Here is a 19,504-nt window from a genome sequence, read left to right on the forward strand (position 1 = left end):
CAGGCAAGGGAAGGACGCACACGAGCCCCCCACCGGCTGTTTGCTATTAAACGCTGTCACGGGATTTCTAGCGTTTCTCCTGGTGCGTCAAAAGGGGTTGTTCCCCAGACCCTCTTTTATCCTTACTCACGGGGTCTCAGATGTCAATCAGGTTGGGATGATGCAATCCCTCAACCAGCCCACTCTGGTCGTCCCCTGAGGGGCTTCAATGAATAGTACAGTACTCAATACGCAATTCCGTCTCCAAGAGACAATGCCCGTTATCAGTGGCTTTGTTTCGCTGAGGCCAGGACACATTCCAAACCTTGAGGATTCTCTCTCATTTCCTGGGTCCCAGACCCGAATTAATAGCGATCTTGTTGATTCTCAAAAGGGAGGGGGCGACTCTGTACCCTTCGGCCCCTCAGAGTTGTGGCACATTCGTAACACAAGCAAGATAGACAAAGGAGAATTGGTTGATGTTGTGATATTGTTTACTTGGATTATCAGAAGGCCTTTAATAAGGTGCCACACATGACTAGCTATGAGCCCAGGAAAGATTCTAGCATGGTTAGATTAGTGGCTGATTGGCAGGAGGCAAAGAGTGGGAATAAAGGGAGCTTTTTCTGGTTGGCTGCTGGTGACTAGTAGTGTTCCTCAGGGGTTTGTGTTGGGACCAAATCTTTTTATGTTATATGAGAATGATTTGGATGATGGCATTGATGGCTAATTGCATAGTTTGCAGACGATATGAAGATTGGTGGAGGGGCAGGTAGTTTTGAGAATGCAGAGAGGCTACAGAAGGACTTAGGCAAATTAGGAGAATGGGAAAGAAGTTGCAGATAGAATACAGTGTTGGAAAGTGATCATGTACTTTGGTAGAAGAAATGTAATGGTTGATTATTTTCTAAATGGAGAGAAAATGCAAAAATCTGAGGCACAAAGGGATTTGGGAGTCCTTGTGCAGGATTCCCTAAAGGTTAATTTGCTGGTTGAGTCTGTGGTGAAGAAGGTAAATTCAATGTTAGCATTCATTTCAAGAGAACTAAAATATAAAAGCAAGGATATAACTCTGAGACTTTATAAAGCACTGGTGAGTCCTCACTTGGAATATTCTGCACAGTTTTGGGTCCCTTATCTTAGAAAGGATGTGCTGAAACTGGAGCGAGTTCAAAGAAAGCTCATGAAAATGATTCCAGGATTAAACAGCTTCTCATGCAAGGTTTATTGAGAAAGTAAGGAGGCATGGGATCCAAGAGAACCTTGCTTTCTGGATCCAGAATAGGCTTGCCCACAGAAGGGAAAGAGTGGTTGTAGACAGGTCATATTCTGCATGGAGGTTGGTGACCAGTGGTGTACCTCAGGGATCTGTTCTGGGACCTCTTCTGTTCATAATTTTTATAAATGACATGGATGAGGAAGTGGAGGGAAGGGTTAATAAATTTGCTGATGACACAAAGGTTGGGGGTGTTGTGGATAGTGTGGAGGGCTGTCAGAGGTTACAGTGGGACATTGATAGGATGCAAAACTGGGCTGAGAAGTGGCAGATGGAGTTCAAGCCAGGTAAGTGTGAGGTGGTTCATTTTGGTAGGTCAAGTATGATGGCAGAATATAGCGTTAATGGTAAGACTCTTGGCAGTGTGGAGGATCAGAGGGATCTTGGGGGTCTTAGTCCAAAGGACACTCAAAGCTGCTGTGCAGGTTGACTGTGTGGTTAAAAAGGTGCATTGGTCTTCATCAACTGTGGGTTTGAGTTCAAGAGCCAAGAGGTAATGTTACAGCTATATAGACCCTGGTCAGACCCCACTTGGAGTACTGTGCTCAGTTCTGGTCACCTCACTACAGGAAGGATGTTGAAACTATAGAAAGGGTGCAGAGGAGATTTACAAGGATGTTGCCTGGATTAGGGAGCATACCTTATGAAAATAGGTTGAGTGAACTTGGTCTTTTCTCCTTGGAGCGACAGAGGATGAGAGATGACCTGATAGAGGTGTATAAGATGATGAGCGGCATTGATAGTGTGGATAGTCAGAGGCTTTTTCCCAGGGCTGAAGTGGCTAACACGAGAGGGCACAGTTTTTAGGTGCATGGAAGTAGGTACAGAGGTAAGTTTTTTAGTCTGCTAGCAATGGTGATGGAGGCGGATACGATAGGGTCTTTTAAGAGACTCTTGGACAGGTACATTGAGCTTAGAAAAATAGAAGGCTATGGGGAACCCTAGGTAATTTCTAAGATAAGGATATGTTCAGCACAGCATTGTGGGCTGAAGGGCCTATATTGTGCTATAGATTTTCTATGTTTCTATGCCATATGAAGAGTGTCTGATAGCTCTGGGCTTGTATTCACTGGAACTCAGAAGAATGAGGGGTGACCTCATTGAAAACTATCAAATGCTGAAAGGCCTTGACAGTGTGGATGTGGAGAGGATGTTTCCTAGGCTGGTGGGAGTGTCTAAGAGCAGAGGACACAGCTTCAGAATGGAGGGGCGCCCTTTCAGAACAGAAATAAGGAGGAATTTCTTTAGCCAGAGTAGTGAATCTGTGGAATTCATTGCCACAGGCAGCTGTGGAGGCCAAGTATTTATGTATATTTAAGGCAGAGGTTGATAGATTCTTGATTGGTCATGACATGAAGGGATACAGTGAGCAGAGTGGGGTGGGGGGGGGGAAGGCAGGAGATTGGAGCTGAGAGGAAAAATGGATCAGCCGTAATGAAATGGCAGAGCAGACTCGATGGGCCAAATAGCCTCATTCTGCTTCAATATCTTATGGTCTGATATGTGCCTAAGACTTTTGCACAGTACTGTAGATGTGCTCAATAACCAGGTCAAGGCTGTCTTGGTTATAACAAAATCGATCCTAAGTGGCATGCCTGTTTAAATATGTGTTGTGCAGACAACTACAACTGGTTCTGCTATAACAGGACTTTCTAGGTTTCTTAAGAGCGTAACTATCACATGTCAGCAGAGCTACCTGTATAAATAAGGACTGACTTCACTATCTCTGCAGTGTAATAAAATCAGAGTACTTTGTAAATATTTAATACTTATCCTCCAGGCGTGGCAAATGTAAAGCCACTAATTTTGTGTTTTGCAGAACAATTTACTATAGTAGAGGATACTCACTCTCCGTTTGATACACTACTGCTGGAGAAATTTCTGAGCTGCATTGTTATCCTGGCATACCACATTTACCATAAAGAACATGAGTAAGTGACTAATATTTAGTCCCTGAAGATTACTTATCCTTTCTATTTCTGTCTATTTAAATATTGTCTATAGTTGTAGTGTTTATGTTTTGCCTGATGAACTAATTCAATGTACTACTCACCCATTTCCAACTAAACTTTAATTAGAGGTGTATGCAATCATGAGAGGCATCAGTATGGTGAATGGACTGTCCTTTTCTCAGGGTTGAGAAACCAAGAACTAGAGGATATAGGTTTAAGGTGAAAAGGGAAATATTTAATAGGAACTTGAGAGGTAACCTTTTATACAAAGGGTGGTATCTGTGGAATACAAGTTTTGTGGGGGCCACTGGAAGAAGTAATCACTATTGAACTGTTATGCTGAATATCACTTACTGATCTTTGTAATGTTTAAATAGTTTATCTGGTTACCTAAACCTCATAGCCTTGTCTGTTAAATCTATATTCCCATACATTGCACACTGCAGTGACAAAGGTTCTTCCATATGACATAGGAGCAGAATTAAGCCATTTGGCCCATCGAGTGTGCTCCTCCAATCCAGCATGGTTTATTTATTATCCCTCTCAACCCCATTCTCCTGACTTCTCCCTCTAACCTTTGACACCCTTAATAATCAAGAACCTGTCAGCACTCACTTTAAGCATATCCAATGACTTGGCCACCACAGCTATCTGTAGCAATGAGTTTCACAGATTTACCACCAACCCTATTTTATCTGCTAGATATTGGAATGGGATACATAGTTCTGCTTCTTAAAGAATACTGACCACATGGAAGTTTTAAAAATGATAAGCATAGTATTACACCTCATCTAAAGTAGCATTCTCAAATTGAACAAGTGCCATTTGCCACAGTCATCCATATTCTCATTTCAGAGGCCGGCATCCAATTCTTGAAGCTTGTTTCTCCAAACTAATGACTGACAATCTTATTCCTTATGCCTGCACTGTTAATGGTATGTACAATCTAAATACACCTCTGATGGGATGTAATGGCTAACTATACTATACTTAATCCAAAAGTCATATAATGTGGGATTGTTAGTAGTATGAAAGCATTGTGAAAAATTTTAATGCTGATTTGCAACCTATGATTGCAGTGGTTTAAGTTATGAACTGTGTCAAGTGACTCCTCTTTGTACATTGGTTTGTCAGTTATTTTTCCTCTTAGTGTGAATACTAAACTAAATGAGAGGGGATATCATTTAATCCTTCGGAATATTGAAGGACCTAGATAGAGTGGATGTAGAGAGAGTCTAGGAGCAGAGGGCACAGCCTCAGAATAGAATATGAATTTCATTGGCCAAGGGTGGTGAACATGTGGAATTCATTGCCACAGATGGCTCTGGAGGTTAAGTCATTGTGTATATTTCAAGTGGAGGTTGATAAAGTTTTGATGAGTAAGGGGGAGGTCAAAGGTTATGGGGAGAAGCAAGAATATGCAGTTGAGAGGGAAAATAAATCAGCCATAATTGAATGGTGGAGTAGACTCGATGAGCCAAATGGCTAAATTCTGCTCCCGTGTCTTATGGTCAAATAACACCTAAATCATGCCATTCATTCATATAACTGGTAATGTTCTGTTGCTTTCAATGTGCATGTCATAAGTGGCTTGCACACAGAAGGACAGACTTTATAATTTCTATGTGTATAGCTCATAATAGCAGCGCTCTTGCCACAGCCCAGACAGCCTTCACCACCCTCAAACTATAGCCTGTGGAAACTTGGGTTTGCTGAAAGGAAGCTGTCTAGAAGCCAATGTTTTTGACCTTCCTGGTTAAGGAGATAATCACATGGAGAGAAGTTGTGAGATGAAGGTGAAGCTTGTATGCACAGTTGGTTTGGGAATGCAGAGAAATATAGAGAAGAGGGGTGTTAGTTAGTTGATGGTGAGAGATGGACAGACATATGCAGGAACTGGGCCAGTAAAGGAAGTGTGAGAGAGTTGGGCAGATAATGTGGGGATCAGCTGGGCAAGTGAGGTGAGAGTCAGATTGGGCAGATGATGTGATTGGGATGTGGCATTAGCCGGGATGTGGATTACAAACAGCAGCTGGGATGTGGATTACAGATTACAGCAGGAGATAGAAAAGGTATGTCAGAAAGGCAATGTCATGATAATTGTTGGGCATTTTAACATGAAAGTGGATTGGGAAAACCAGGCCAGTACTGGACCTCAAGAGAGAGAATTTGTAGAATGTCTAAGGAATGGCTTTTTAGAACAGCTTGCGGTGCCCATTAGGGGATTCGCTGTGCTGGATTGGGTGTTGTGCAATGATCCGGAGGTGAGAAGCAAGTTTAAGGTTAAGGAACCCTTAGGGAACAGTGATCATGATGTGATCAAGTTCACTTTGAAATTTGAGAAGGAGAAACTAATTTCCATTGTGTCGGTATTTCAGTGGAGTAAAAGAAATTACAATGGCATGAGAGGGGAAATGGCCATGGTTGACTGGAAACAGACACTAGCAGGAAGGACAGCAGAGCTGGAGTTTCTGCAAAAAATGAGGGAAGTGCAAGACAGATATGTTCTTTGCAAATAAGAAGAAATTTTCAAATGGAAAAAGGACACTACCGTGGCTGACAAGTGAAGTCAGAGCCAAAGTAAAAGCAAAGAGAGGGCATACAAGGAAGCCAAAGCTAGTGGGAAGATAGAGGATTGGAAAGTTTTTTTAAATTTGCAGAAGGAAACTAAGAAGGTTATTAAGAAGGAAAAGATGAATTATGAAAGGAAGCTGGTGACTAATATCAAAGAAGATACTAAAAGTTTTTTTAAGTATATGAAAAGTAAGAGTTGAGGGTAGATTTAGGACCAATAGAAAATGATACTGGAGATATTGTAATAAGAGAAGCAGAGATGGCAGCAGAACTGAATGCATATCTTGCATCAATCTTGACAGTGGAAGACATCTGCAGTATACTGGACATTCAAGAGTGTCAGGGAAGTGAAGTAGGTGCAGTGAAAATTATGACTGAGAAGGTGCTCAGGAAGCTTTATGGTCTGAGGGTGGATAAATCTACTTAAGTAAACTACTTAAGAACTTTTTAAAAGCTATTATTAATGCTTTTTGAGAGGGTGATTTTAGATGCATATCATATTTTTACTAAGTTAAGTATTGTATGTAATTAGTTTTGCTACAATAAGTGTATGGGACATTGGAAAAAAAAAAGTTGAATTTCCCCATGGGGATGAATAAAGTATCTATCTATCTATCTAAATCTCCTGGACCTGATGGAATGCACCCTTGGGTTCTGAAGGAAGAAACTGGAGAGATTGTGGAGGAATTACAATGATCTTTAAAGAATCATTAGATTCTGGCATTGTACTGGATGACTGGAAAATTGCAAATGTTACTCTGCTATTTAAGAAGGGTGGGAGGCAGCAGAACTGAAACTATAGACCTGTTAGCCTGACATCAGTGGTTGGAAAATTGCAGGAATCAATTGTTAGGGATGAGATTGTGGAGTACTTGGACAAGATAGGCCAAAACCAGCATGGCTTCCTGAAAGGAAAATCCTGTCTGACTAACCTACTGCAATTTTTTGAGGAAATCACAAGCAAGCTAGACAAAGGAGATGCAGTAGATGTGGTGTACTTGGATTTTCAGAAGGCCTTTGACAAGGTGCTGCACATGAGGCTGCTTAGCAAGATAAGAGCCCATACAATCACAGGGTAGTTACTAGCATGGGTGGAGCAATGGCTGATTGGCAGAAAACTGAGAGTGGGAATAAAGGGATCCTATTCTGGCTGCCTGCCTGTTACCAGTGGAGTTTCACAGGGGTCGGTGTTGGGACTGCTGCTTTTTACGATATATGTCAATGATTTGGACTATAGGATTAATGGATTTGTGGCTAAATTTGCCAATGATACAAAGATAGGTCGAGGAGCAGGAGGTGTTGAGGAAGTAGAGAGCCTGCAGAGAGGCTTAGATAGTTTAGGGGAATGGGCAAAGAAGTGGCAAATGAAATACAATGTTGGAAAGTGTATGGTCATGCACTTTGGTGGAAGAAATAAATGAGCAGACTGTTATTTAGATGGGGAGAGAATTCAAAATGCAGAGATGCAAAGGGACTTGGGGGTCCTTGTACAGGATACCCTAAAGGTTAACCTCCAGGTTGAGTCAGTGGTGAAGAAGGCCAATGCAATGTTAGCATTCATTTCTAGAGGTATAGAATATAAGAGCAGGGATGTAATGTTGAGGCTCTATACTTGTGAGACCGCACTTGGAGTATTGTGTGCAGTTTTGGGCTCCTTATTTTAGAAAGGATATACTGACATTGGAGAGGGTTCAGAGAAGATTCACAAGAATGATTCCAGGATTGAAAGGGTTACCGTATGAGAGATGTCTGGCAGCTCTTGGGCTGTATTCCCTGCAGTTCAGGAGAATGAGGGGGGATCTCATAGAAACATTCCGAATGTTAAAAGTCCTGAACAGATTAGATATGGCAAAGTTATTTCCTATGGAAGTCCAGGACAAGAGGGCATGACTTTAGGATTGAAGGACGTCCATTTAGAACAGAGATGCAGAGAAATTACTTTAATCAGAGGGAAGTGTATCTGTGGAATTTGTTGCCACAAGTGGCTGTGGAGGTCAAGTCATTGGGTGCATTTATAGCAGAGATAGATAGGTTCTTGGATATGTCCATATATGTCCATACATGGCCTCCTCTACTGTCATAATGAGGCCAAACTCAGGTTGGAGAGGCAACACCTCATATACCATCTGGGTAGGCTCCAGCCCTTTGGTATGAACATCAAATTCACCAACTTCCGGTAATTCCCTTCCTCTCCCTTCCCCTATCACACTTTCACTCTGCCTCCTCTTCTAGCTGCCAATCACCTCTCTCATGATTCTGCCTTCTTCTACTACCCATAGTGCTTTCCCCTTACATTCCTTCTTCACCTCTCCGGCCTATCCCCTCCCTGCTTCCCCTCCCCCACCCCTTGATCTTTCCTCTGATTGGTTTTTCACCTGCACCTTCCCACTCCCCCCACCTTCTTTATTGGGCCCCTGCTCCCTCCTTCTTCAGTACTGACGAAGGGTCTCGGCCCAAAATGTTGACTGCTCCTTTCAACGGATGCTGCCCGACCTGCTGAGTTCAGCCAACTTGTTTGTATGTGTTGATTGGACCGCAGCATCTGTAGTGTACTTTGTGTTCACGATAGGTTCTTGATTAGCCAGGGCATCAAAGGATATGGGGAGAAGGCAGGGGAGTGGGGATGATTGGAAGGATTGGATCAGCCCACGATTGAATGGTGGAGCAGACTCGATGGGCCAAATGGCCTACTTTTGCTCCTATATCTTATGGTCTTATTGGAGTAGGGAGAATTAGGGTAATTGACAGTAGGATTATGGACAGTTTGAAAGTGATGGTATTGATGAAATATTTTTAAAAAGGCACTTAACTGGGGGATATAAATGGAGTTTGTAGAAGCTACTCAGGTTGGACTGGGCACTTCACTAATGACAAAACAAGAGTAGATTCTTTGTTTATGCAAAGAATCTTGATTCTTTGATTCTTTGTTAACTTCTGTGTTTATGCACATAGAGTTTTACAAAAACAGTCACATTGGAATATTGTATGTGATTTGGCCATTTGTGTGGTGCCCAGCTACTCCTTACGTTGGTGCATCATATATAGGGCAATTTCTGTTGCAACTGGATAAAGCCAATTCAAACCCAAATCTTTGAGCAACCCTGCTCCTAACATGCTCATTATACTCAGGTTGTGTCAAATAGACTTCTTATGGCATTGGTCCAGTGAAAATGCAAGTTTGAATTTTGTTAAGTTTCACTTGATGCATTTACTTTTTAAAATCCTGGTTATAAACTCCAACTTCTTCTCAAGGGGAATTGGGGTAGTCAATGACTGTTGACCTTGGGGTAAAATGATGACTAAACAATTAATTTACAAATGAGTAAGTAGTGAAATAACCCAACGGTAGTGAATAATGTATAAAGTGCTTATATTGTTTCATGGATTTTTTTCATTTTTAATAATGTATGACTTTATTGGCTTGTTGCTAACTTGATTACATTTTTATTGTTTTGGAATCCCAGTGAAACATCAGATGAGAAAAGTGGGCTGTTGTCTGGCAGAGGATATTTCAAAAAGATTGAGAGATAACACAATAGCTACAATCAACTTTGCTGTTTTCTCTTTGGTCTCTGATTCCTTATGGATTCCTTTTTGATTTAGGGAGTTTATTTCAACAACAAGAAAGTACCACAATCGTGCTTGGCTACATAAATAAATGCTGGGAGGTGTACAGAACCTACTGCAAACAAAACCGTAGGCCACCCAACACCAGTATCATGACAATGAGGCACTTCCTGTGGATGATCAAGGTACATGTTTGACCTGATCTGTACAGCAAATATATATATAATGGTAGAATATTATACAAGACCATCAGACATGGAAGCAGAATTAGGTCATTTGGCCCATCAAGTCCACTCTGCCATTGAATCATTGCTGATCCTTCCCCCCACCCCCCAGCAACACTTCCCGGCCTTCTCCCCATAACCTTTAATGCCTTTTCCAGTCAACAACCTATCAAACTCCTCCTTAAATACACCCAACAACCTGGCATCCACAGCTGCCTGTGGTAACAAATTCCACAAATTCGCCACCCTCTAGCTAAATAAATTTCTATTCACATCTCTGTTTTAAATGGACACCTCTCTATTCTGAGGCTTTGCCCTCTTGTCCTAGACTCTCCTACCATGGGAAATATGTCAATGCCTTTCAACATTTGAATGGTTTCAATGAGATCCTCCCCTCATCCTTCTAAATTCCAGCAAGTACAGACCCAGAGTCATCAAGTGTTCCTCATATGATAACCCTTTCATTCCTGGAATCACCCTTGTGGACCTCCTCTGAACCCTCTCCAATGCCAGCACATCTTTTCTTAGTTAAGGAGCCCAAAACTGTTCACAATACTCAAGGTGAGGCCCTACCAGTGCTTTATAAAGCCTCAGCATCATATCCCTGTTCTTATATTCTACACCTTTTGAAATGAATGCTAACATTGCATTTGCCTTCCTCGCCACTGACTCAACTTGCAAGTTAAACTTTAGGGTGTTCTGCTCAAGGACTCCCAAGCCCCTTTGCATCTCAGACCTTTGGTTTTTCTTCCCATTTTGAAACTAGACCGCATATTTATTTCTACTATCAAAGTGCATGACCATGCATTTTCCAACATTGTATTTCATTTGCCACTCTCTTGCCCATTCTCCTAATCTATCTAAGTCCTTCTGCAGCTTACCTGTTTCCTCAACACTACCTGCCCCTCCACCAAGCTTTGTATCATCTGCAAACTTGGCAACAAAATCAATCGTCTATTCCATCATCTAGATCACTGATACACAGTACAAAAAGAAGAGGTCACCACACCAAGCCCTGCAGAACTCCACTAGTCACTGACAGCCAACCAGAAAAGAATCCTTTTAGATAGAGATAGATAGATAGATAGATACTTTATTCATCCCCATGGGGAAATTCAACATTTTTTCCAATGTCCCATACACTTATTGTAGCAAAACTAATTACATACAATACTTAACTCAGTTTAAATATAATATGCATCTAAAATCACCCTCTCAAAAAGCATTAATAAATAGCTTTTAAAAAGTTCTTAAATAGTTTACTAAAATACATTGAATGGTAACTTAAGCTCAGTCCTAACCCCGGCACAACCCCTGGCGATTGAATTGTAAAGCCGAATGGCATTGGGGAGTAATGATCTCTTCATCCTGTCTGAGGAGCATTGCATCGATAGCAACCTGCCGCTGAAGCTGCTTCTCTGTCTCTGGATGGTGCTATGTAGAGGATGTTCAGGGTTTTCCATGATTGACCGTAGCCTACTCAGCGCCCTTCGCTCTGCTACCGATGTCATACTCTCCAGTTCTGTGCCCACGACAGAGCCCGCCTTCCTTACCAGCTTATTAAGACGTGAGGCGTCCCTCTTCTTAATGCTGCCTCCCCAACACGCCACCACAAAGAAGAGGGCGCTCTCCACAACTGACCTATAGAACATCTTCAGCATCTCACTACAAACATTGAATGACGCCAACCTTCTAAGGAAGTACAGCCGACTCTGTATTCCCACTTGCTGCCTCCTACCAACCAGCCAATGTTCTAACTATGCCAGTAACTTTCCTATAAAACCATGGTCTCTTAACTTGGTAAACAGCCTCATATGTGGCACCTTGTCAAAGGCCATCTGAAAATCCAAATATACAACATCCACTGCAGCCCCTTTATCTATCCAACTTCTAATTGCCTCAAAGAATTCCAACAGGTTTGTCAGACAAGATTCCCCTTGCAACCATGCTGACTTTGTCCTATACTGTGCTGTGTCACCAAGTACTCCATAACTTCATCCTTAATAATTGACTCCAACATCTTCCCAGCCACTGAGGTCAGGTTAACTGGTCTATAACTGGTCCTTTCTGTTGCCTCGCACCTTTCATAAAGAGTGGAATGACATTTGCAATTTTCCAGTCCTCTGGAACTATGCCAGAGTCCAATGATTCTTGAAAGATCATTACTAACGCATCCACAATTTCTACCACTACCTCTTTCAGAACTCAATCATATTGTGATCATTGTCTCCTAATGGTTCCTTTATCTTAAGCTCCCTAATCGCCTCTGGCTCATTACGTAACACCCAATCCAGTATAGCTGATCTTTTAGTAGGCAAAACGACAAACTGCTCTAAGAAGCCTTCTCATAAGCATTCAACAAATTCACTCTCTTGAGATCCATTATCAACCTGATTCCACAATCTACCTGCATGTTAAAATCTCCCATGACTACCATAACATTGCCCCTTTGACACACCTTTTCTATTTCCTGTTGTAATCTGTAGTCCACATCCCAGCTACTGTTTGGAGGCCTGTATATAACTGCCATCAGGGTACTTTTACCCTTGCAGTTTCTTAACTCAAGACATAAGGATTCAACATCTTCCAATCTTATATCACATTTTTTAATGATTTGATGCATTCTTTACCAGCAGAGCCTCGCCACCCCCTCTACCTTTCTATTTTTCTGATGCCTTGGATATTCAGCTCCCAGCTGCAACCATCCTTCAGCCACGATTCAGTGGTGGTCACAACATCATACCCAACAATCTGTAAAAGTGCAACAAGATTTATCCACCTTATTTCTTATACTCTGTGTATTGAGATATAACATTTTGAGTACTTTTATTGGTACCCTTTTTGATTCAGCATCCCTACTGCACTGATACTCTCCCTGCTGGCTGCAGTTTTGTCCTATCATCTGCCTGCCCTTCCTGACAATCTGAGTGCACGCTATCTTTGCTTTTTTACCATCCGTTCTATCCTGAGTCCCTTCATTCCAGTTCCCACCTCCCTGCCAAATTAGTTTAAACCCTCCCCAACAGCTCTAACGATCCTGCCTGCAAGAATATTGGTCCTTCTCAGGTTCAGGTGTAACCCGTCTCTTTGGTACACGTCATACCTGCCCCAGAAGAAGACCCGATGATCCAAGAACTTGAAGCTCTGCCCCCTGCACCGGCTTCTCAGCTTTCTGCCTCACTCTCTAAATCCTCTCTTCAGGACCTCTTTGCTTTTCCTACCTTTGTCATTGGTACTAATATGTAGTAAGATATCTGACTCTACCAACTTAGAGGAGTACACAGCATCAGTGACCAGCTACATCAGCAAGTGCATTGATGATGTTACTCTGTCCAAGACCATCACTATACGCGCTAACCAGAAGACATGGATGACCGCAGAGGTGCGTGCGCTGCTGAGGTCCCACGACTCTGACTTCAGAGCAGGCAACAAGGCAGCTCTAACAACAGCAAGAGCCAAACTGTCCCGAGCCATCAGAGGGGCAAAGCGTGCACACGCCCAGCTAATCCACAGTTACTTCCAGGACAGCGGTGACATGCGGCGCATGTGGAAGGGCATCCAGGACATCACCAATTACAGGACAACTTCACCTGACTGTGCAGGTGATGCCTCCCTCCCAGATGCGCTGAATAACTTCTACGCCCGGTTTGAGGCGGAAAATGACGTGGCAGCGAGGAAGTCCACCCCTCCTGTGAATGACCAGGTGCTGTGCCTCACTGTGGCCGACATGAGAAGAACCCTGTGCAGGGTCAACCCACGGAAGGCTGCTGGACCAGACAACATCCCTGGTAGAGTGCTCAGAGGATGTGCAGACCAGCTAGCAGATGTTCTCACTGACATCTTCAACATCTCCCTGAGCAGCGCCACCGTTCCAACATGCTTCAAGGCTGCCACCATCGTCCCTGTGCTGAAGAAGTCTTCAGTGTCCTGCCTAAATGACTATTGTCCCATTGCACTCACATCCATCATCACGAAGTGTTTTGAGAGGCTCGTCATGAGGCATATCAAGACCCTGCTGCCCCCCTCACTGGACACCCTGCAGTTTGCATACCGTCCCAACCGCTCAACGGATGATGCCATTGCCACTGCTCTCCACCTGGCCCTAACCCATCTGGACAAAAAAGACACATACATTCGGATGCTGTTCATAGACTTCAGTTCAGCATTCAACACAATCATCCCTCAGAAACTGATTGGAAAGCTGAGCCTACTGGGCCTGAACACCTCCCTCTGCAACTGGATCCTAGACTTCCTGACTGGGAGACCTCAGTCAGTCCGGTTCGGGATCGCCAACACCATTACACTGAGCACGGAGGCTCCCCAGGGCTGCGTGCTCAGTCCACTGCTGTTCACTCTGCTGACCCACGACTGTGCTGCAACACACAGCTCGAACCACATCATCAAGTTCGCCGATGACATGACCGTGGTGGGTCTCATCAGCAAGAACGTCGAGTCAGCTTACAGAGAGGAAGTGCAGTGGCTAACGGACTGGTGCAGAGCCATCAACCTGTCTCTTAATGTGAACAAAACAAAAGAGATGTTTGTTGACTTCAGGAGGGCACAGAACGACCACTCCCCGCTGAACATCGACAGCTTCTCGGTAGAGATCGTAAAGAGCACCAAATTTCTTGGTGTTCACCTGACGGAGAATCTCACCTGGTCCCTCAACACCAGCTCCATAGCAAAGAAAGCCCAGCAGCATCTCTACTTTCTGTGAAGGCTGAAGGAAGTCCATCTCTCAACCCCATCCTCATCACATTCTACAGGGGTTGTATTGAAAGCATCCTGAGCAGCTGCATCACTGCCTGGTTCGGAAATTGCACCATCTCGGATCACAAGACCCTGCAGTGGATAGTGAGGTCAGCTGAGAAGATCATCGGGGTCTCTCTTCCTGCCATCACGGACATTTACACTACACGCTGCATCCACAAAGGAAACAGCATTATGAAGGACCCCATGCACCCCTCATACAATCTCTTCTCCCTCCTGCCATCTGGGAAAAGGCTCCAAAGCATTCGGGCTCTCATGACCAGACTATGTAACAGTTTCTTCCCCCAAGCTATCAGACTCCTCAATACCTGAAGCCTGGACTGACACCTTGCCCTATTGTCCTGTTTATTATTTATTGTAATACCTGCACTGTTTTTGTGCACTTTATGCAGTCCTGTGTAGGTCTGTTGTCTAGCGTAGCTTTCTCTGTCTTGTTTTTTATTACGTAGTTCAGTCTAGTTTTTGTACTGTGTCATGTAACACCATGGTCCTGAAAAACGTTGTCTCATTTTTACTATGTACTGTACCAACAGTTATGGTCGAAATGACAATAAAAGTGACTTGACTTGACTGCTCTCCCTTCCTCTCCAAAATGCTGAGGACATGATTCAAGACATCCCTGACCCTGGTACCATCCAAGTGTCCCATTCACATCCACAGAATCTCCTGTCTGTTCCTCTGACTATTGAGTCCCTATCATTACCCTCTTTTCCCTTTTTCGCTTGAAAGAATATTTCCAATCACTGACTGATATTGTCATTTTAGTTCAAGTTTAGGGTTTCATTATGAATATTAGCTTTAGCGTAGATGTAAGATCCTGCCATTTAGTCTCTGAGCATTTTACATTTTGGAGGATGTTCTGTCCTTATTAAAGATATGATCTCTGACTTGGATACCTTCAGGAAATAAAGCTGGTACTCCCTTATGGTTTAAAAATGATGAGATGATTTTTAAATAAACACAAGTTTCTGCAGATGCTGGAAATCTGAGCAGCACACACAAATTGCTCGAGGAACTCAGCAGGTCAGGCAGCTTCCACGGAAATGATCAGTCGGCGTTTCAGGCTGAGATCTTTCATTGTTTTTGTATATTTATTAAATCTGTTTAGGGTACTCAGAGAAAACATGAAATAATTATAAGAAGTAAAATTATAGAACAACAGTCATAATCAGTACAACTTGTCTTTTTGTAATTTAAAAAATAAATGCATATTATTTTCCACATCACTGGTAATCCTAAGAAAAATAATTCCTAAGGCTGTCCAACTTAGCTAATATTTTTATCTTTTGTATAAATTGGCAAAAGATAACTCTTTCAATTTATCTTTCTTTATTCTCAGTTAAAAATGTTTTCTGGTGTAAAATGATAGATAGATAGATAGATACTTTATTCATCCCCATGGGGAAATTCAACTTTTTTTCCAATGTCCCATACACTTGTTGTAGCAAAACTAATTACATACAATACTTAACTCAGTAAAAAAAAATATGATATGCATCTAAATCACTATCTCAAAAAGCATTAATAATAGCTTTTAAAAAGTTCTTAAGTCCTGGCGGTAGAATTGTAAAGCCTAATGGCATTGGGGAGTATTGACCTCTTCATCCTGTCTGAGGAGCATTGCATCGATAGTAACCTGTCGCTGAAACTGCTTCTCTGTCTCTGGATGGTGCTATGTAGAGGATGTTCAGAGTTATCCATAATTGACCGTAGCCTACTCAGCGCCCTTCACTCAGCTACCGATGTTAAACCCTCCAGTACTTTGCCCACGACAGAGCCCGCCTTCCTTATCAGCTTATTAAGACGTGAGGCATCCCTCTTCTTAATGCTTCCTCCCCAACACGCCACCACAAAGAAGAGGGCGCTCTCCACAACTGACCTATAGAACATCTTCAGCATCTCACTACAGACATTGAATGACGCCAACCTTCTTAGGAAGTACAGTCGACTCTGTGCCTTCCTGCACAAGGCATCTGTGTTGGCAGTCCAGTCTAGCTTCTCGTCTAACTGTACTCCCAGATACTTGTAGGTCTTAACCTGCTCCACACATTCTCCATTAATGATCACTGGCTCCATATGAGGCCTAGATCTCCTAAAGTCCACCACCATCTCCTTGGTCTTGGTGATATTGAGACGCAGGTAGTTTGAGTTGCACCATATCACAAAGTCCTGTATCAGTTTCCTATACTCCTCCTCCTGTCCATTCCTGACACACCCCACTATAGCCGTGTCATCAGCGAACTTCTGCACATGGCAGGACTCCGAGTTATATTGGAAGTCTGATGTGTACAGGGTGAACAGGACCGGAGAGAGTACGGTTCCCTGCGGCGCCCCTGTGCTGCTGACCACCGTGTCAGACCTAGTCTCCCAACCGCACATACTGAGGTCTATCTGTCAAGTAGTTTTGTAAATGTTTTGTAAATTTTATTTTATTATATTGATAATGTCATGGCCTCTACAAATATGCCATGATTTGCTGATTATTTCCAGTAATTTCAAAATTTATAACAGTTTGTCTATAGTCTATGGGAAAATACCATCTAATCTTAGCACTTTAGTACTTTATACATAAAATCCATTTGTAAATTCACATGAATATCATGTCCTAAAATGCAATATTTGAAAATTTCATTTTTCTGCAAAGGGGTGATGGAAAGCACTTAATTTACAGCTTTTTTTGACAAAAGTGCAGTGATACAGCTTTTAGGAACATTCACTGCAGTTTGGAATCCTCCAGAATGAAATGATATAATAGGATGATATTTCACAGTATCTCTGCTCTGCCGAAGATTAACTTCATTACAACCTTTTTAAACAATTAAACAGGTGATGTAGAAAGCCCACACATTAAAATCCTACCTAGGATTAATACAACTGGTTACTCAATAGATCCCTTCCACTGGAAGCCCTCAATAGACAGTGTAGATTGAGCTCCACCTCCCATAGTGCTGGAAGATGCAGGAATTTCTTGTGTTCTCAGGAAAGACAATTGATGATAGTTTAAAATATGGCAGCACCAGGAAGGGAAATTTGATGAGGAGGCAATGAAGAGAACCTGAATTGTGGAGGCATTGTTCATGTAAATGGGGTTAATAAAGGTCCTGTTGCAGGATCTCATCCCAGAGCATCAACTAGCACCTGTTGGCTCCATGGATGCTGCTTGTCATGATTCAGTGTTCTGCTTTATTTTTGTTCCAGATTCCAACATCTTCAATTCTTGTATCTTCTCAAAATTGAGCATCTTTGCTTCAAAACTAGCAGGCTGGGTCATAAAGTGGTAATTTTATTTAGAAATGATGAAGCGATGACATGGTTCATCAATGGAGTTCCATTGAAGGCAGTTTTAATGGAAATTGGAAATTAAGCAGTACACTTTTCATACATCTCTCCTGGAAATGTTGCCCAATTATTGGTGTTTAACTCACTTTTAGGACCATATCTTCATACCTGTTCTTCATGCATGGGTGAAGACAGTAAACTCAGCATATATCTAGACAGCCAAGTACAATCGTAGCTTAATCCATTGACACTCATCATATCAGTCTTGAGCAGATAATCAAAAGCAAGGTCTTTATAAATTATTCTGTCTTCTTTATGAGGGCAAAGTCATTTCAAATAAAATTGACTATTTTATGATTAGAAATTGTAGTATTTTGTACATTCTTTTTTCCTTATATTTATTCTAAACAAATGCATTTCTCTCACCTTTATTTTATTTTGTAAATACAGGATCTAAATTTATTGAGCAACTGCTTGACAGCTACTTGCATTGTACAGATCTTGTCTCAGGATAACCCTGCAGTGTCTGATGGAACCTACAACAACATGGATATTGAGGTACCATATGTCTTAATTAAATGTTGTAATCCTAACTTTCTGCCTCCTAGATAAGAAATCTATCGTCTAACTCTGAAGTATTCATTGTATCACTTAAAGAATATTGGACTGTTGTGTTTAACTAAGAGGCAACAGTAACCATATTGCAGTAGTTTGTGATTCACAGTACTTCAGGGTTTCCTTCATAGAGTCATACAGCACAGAAACAGGCCCTTCAGCCCAAATGGTCTAGGGCTGACCAAGATGAACATCCAAGTTTGTCCTATTTGCCATATTTGACCCATGACCTTCTAAAACTTTCTTATCCATGTACCTGTCCAATTGTCCTTTAAAACTTGCTGTTGTACCTGCCTCAACTACTCCCTCAGGCAGCTTATTCCATATAGGTACCTCCCTCTGTATATTAAATAAGTTGCCCCTCAAGTTTCTATTAAATCTTTCACTATCACTTTAAGCCCATATTCTCAAGTTCTTGACTCCCCACCCTTGGAAAAAAGGATGAGCCTATCTATGCTCTTCATGATTTTATACACCTCTATAAGATCACCTCTCAGTCTCCAGTGTTCCATGGAAAAAGGACATAGCCTGTTCAATCTCTCCATATAATTAAGTACCTTGAAGCCTGGCAACAGCTTTATAAACCTTTTGTGCATGCGTTTCAGTTTGGTAACATATTTTCTGTAGCAGAATGACCAAAATTGAATACAATTCTCCAAATGAAACCTCATGAGCATCTTGTACAACTGTACTATAACCTTCTAGCTTCTATACTCAATGCTCTGACTGATGAAGACTACTGTGCTAAAAGTTTTATTCACCACCCTATCTACCTGCGATTACAACCAAGTACCTGAACTCCAAGATTCCTCTGTTCTACAACACTCCCCAGGGCCCTGCTGTCCGTTGTGTAAGCCCTACGTGCATTTGACACCTCACACTTATCTGAGTTACTCCATTTGCCATTTCTTGACCCACTTCCTCACCTGATAAAAATCCTCCTGTAATTTTTGATACCTTCATTCTTCACTGGCCAGCTATTTCAGTGTTAACTACAAACTTATTCCTTGTTCATTTTTATCCACATCACTGATATAAAGTATTGTACAAAAGTCTTTGGCACTCTAGATTTTTATATGGTTTCAAATGGTATGGCCTCCACAGAGCCCTGATTTCAACATCATCAAGGCTGTCTGGGATTATCTGGAGAGCCAGGAACAAGTGAGACAGCCAAAATCTGCAGATGATCTTATAGCCAATTATAAACAGCCAATTTTCTTATAAAACTGCATGACAGTGTACCTAAGAAAATTAATGCAGTTTTAAAG

The 19,504-nt window shown here is 42.1% G+C and overlaps 1 protein-coding gene across 3 annotated transcripts in view; it reads left to right on the top strand.

The window, feature by feature from the left end:
• The window catches only part of rsph10b (radial spoke head 10 homolog B), a 70,349-nt gene that overhangs the window by 32,779 nt on the left and 18,066 nt on the right, over positions 1-19,504 (top strand). For all 3 annotated transcript variants that reach the window (XM_073060163.1, XM_073060164.1, XM_073060165.1), the window contains exons 11-14: positions 3,075-3,186; positions 4,063-4,142; positions 9,385-9,533; positions 18,072-18,179. In XM_073060163.1, coding sequence (XP_072916264.1) covers positions 3,075-3,186; positions 4,063-4,142; positions 9,385-9,533; positions 18,072-18,179 — 449 coding nt within the window. The remainder of the gene's footprint in view (positions 1-3,074; positions 3,187-4,062; positions 4,143-9,384; positions 9,534-18,071; positions 18,180-19,504) is intronic.

Source organism: Hemitrygon akajei, chromosome 11 (genome assembly GCF_048418815.1).
Source record: "Hemitrygon akajei chromosome 11, sHemAka1.3, whole genome shotgun sequence".
Taxonomy (NCBI): Eukaryota; Metazoa; Chordata; class Chondrichthyes; order Myliobatiformes; family Dasyatidae; genus Hemitrygon; species Hemitrygon akajei.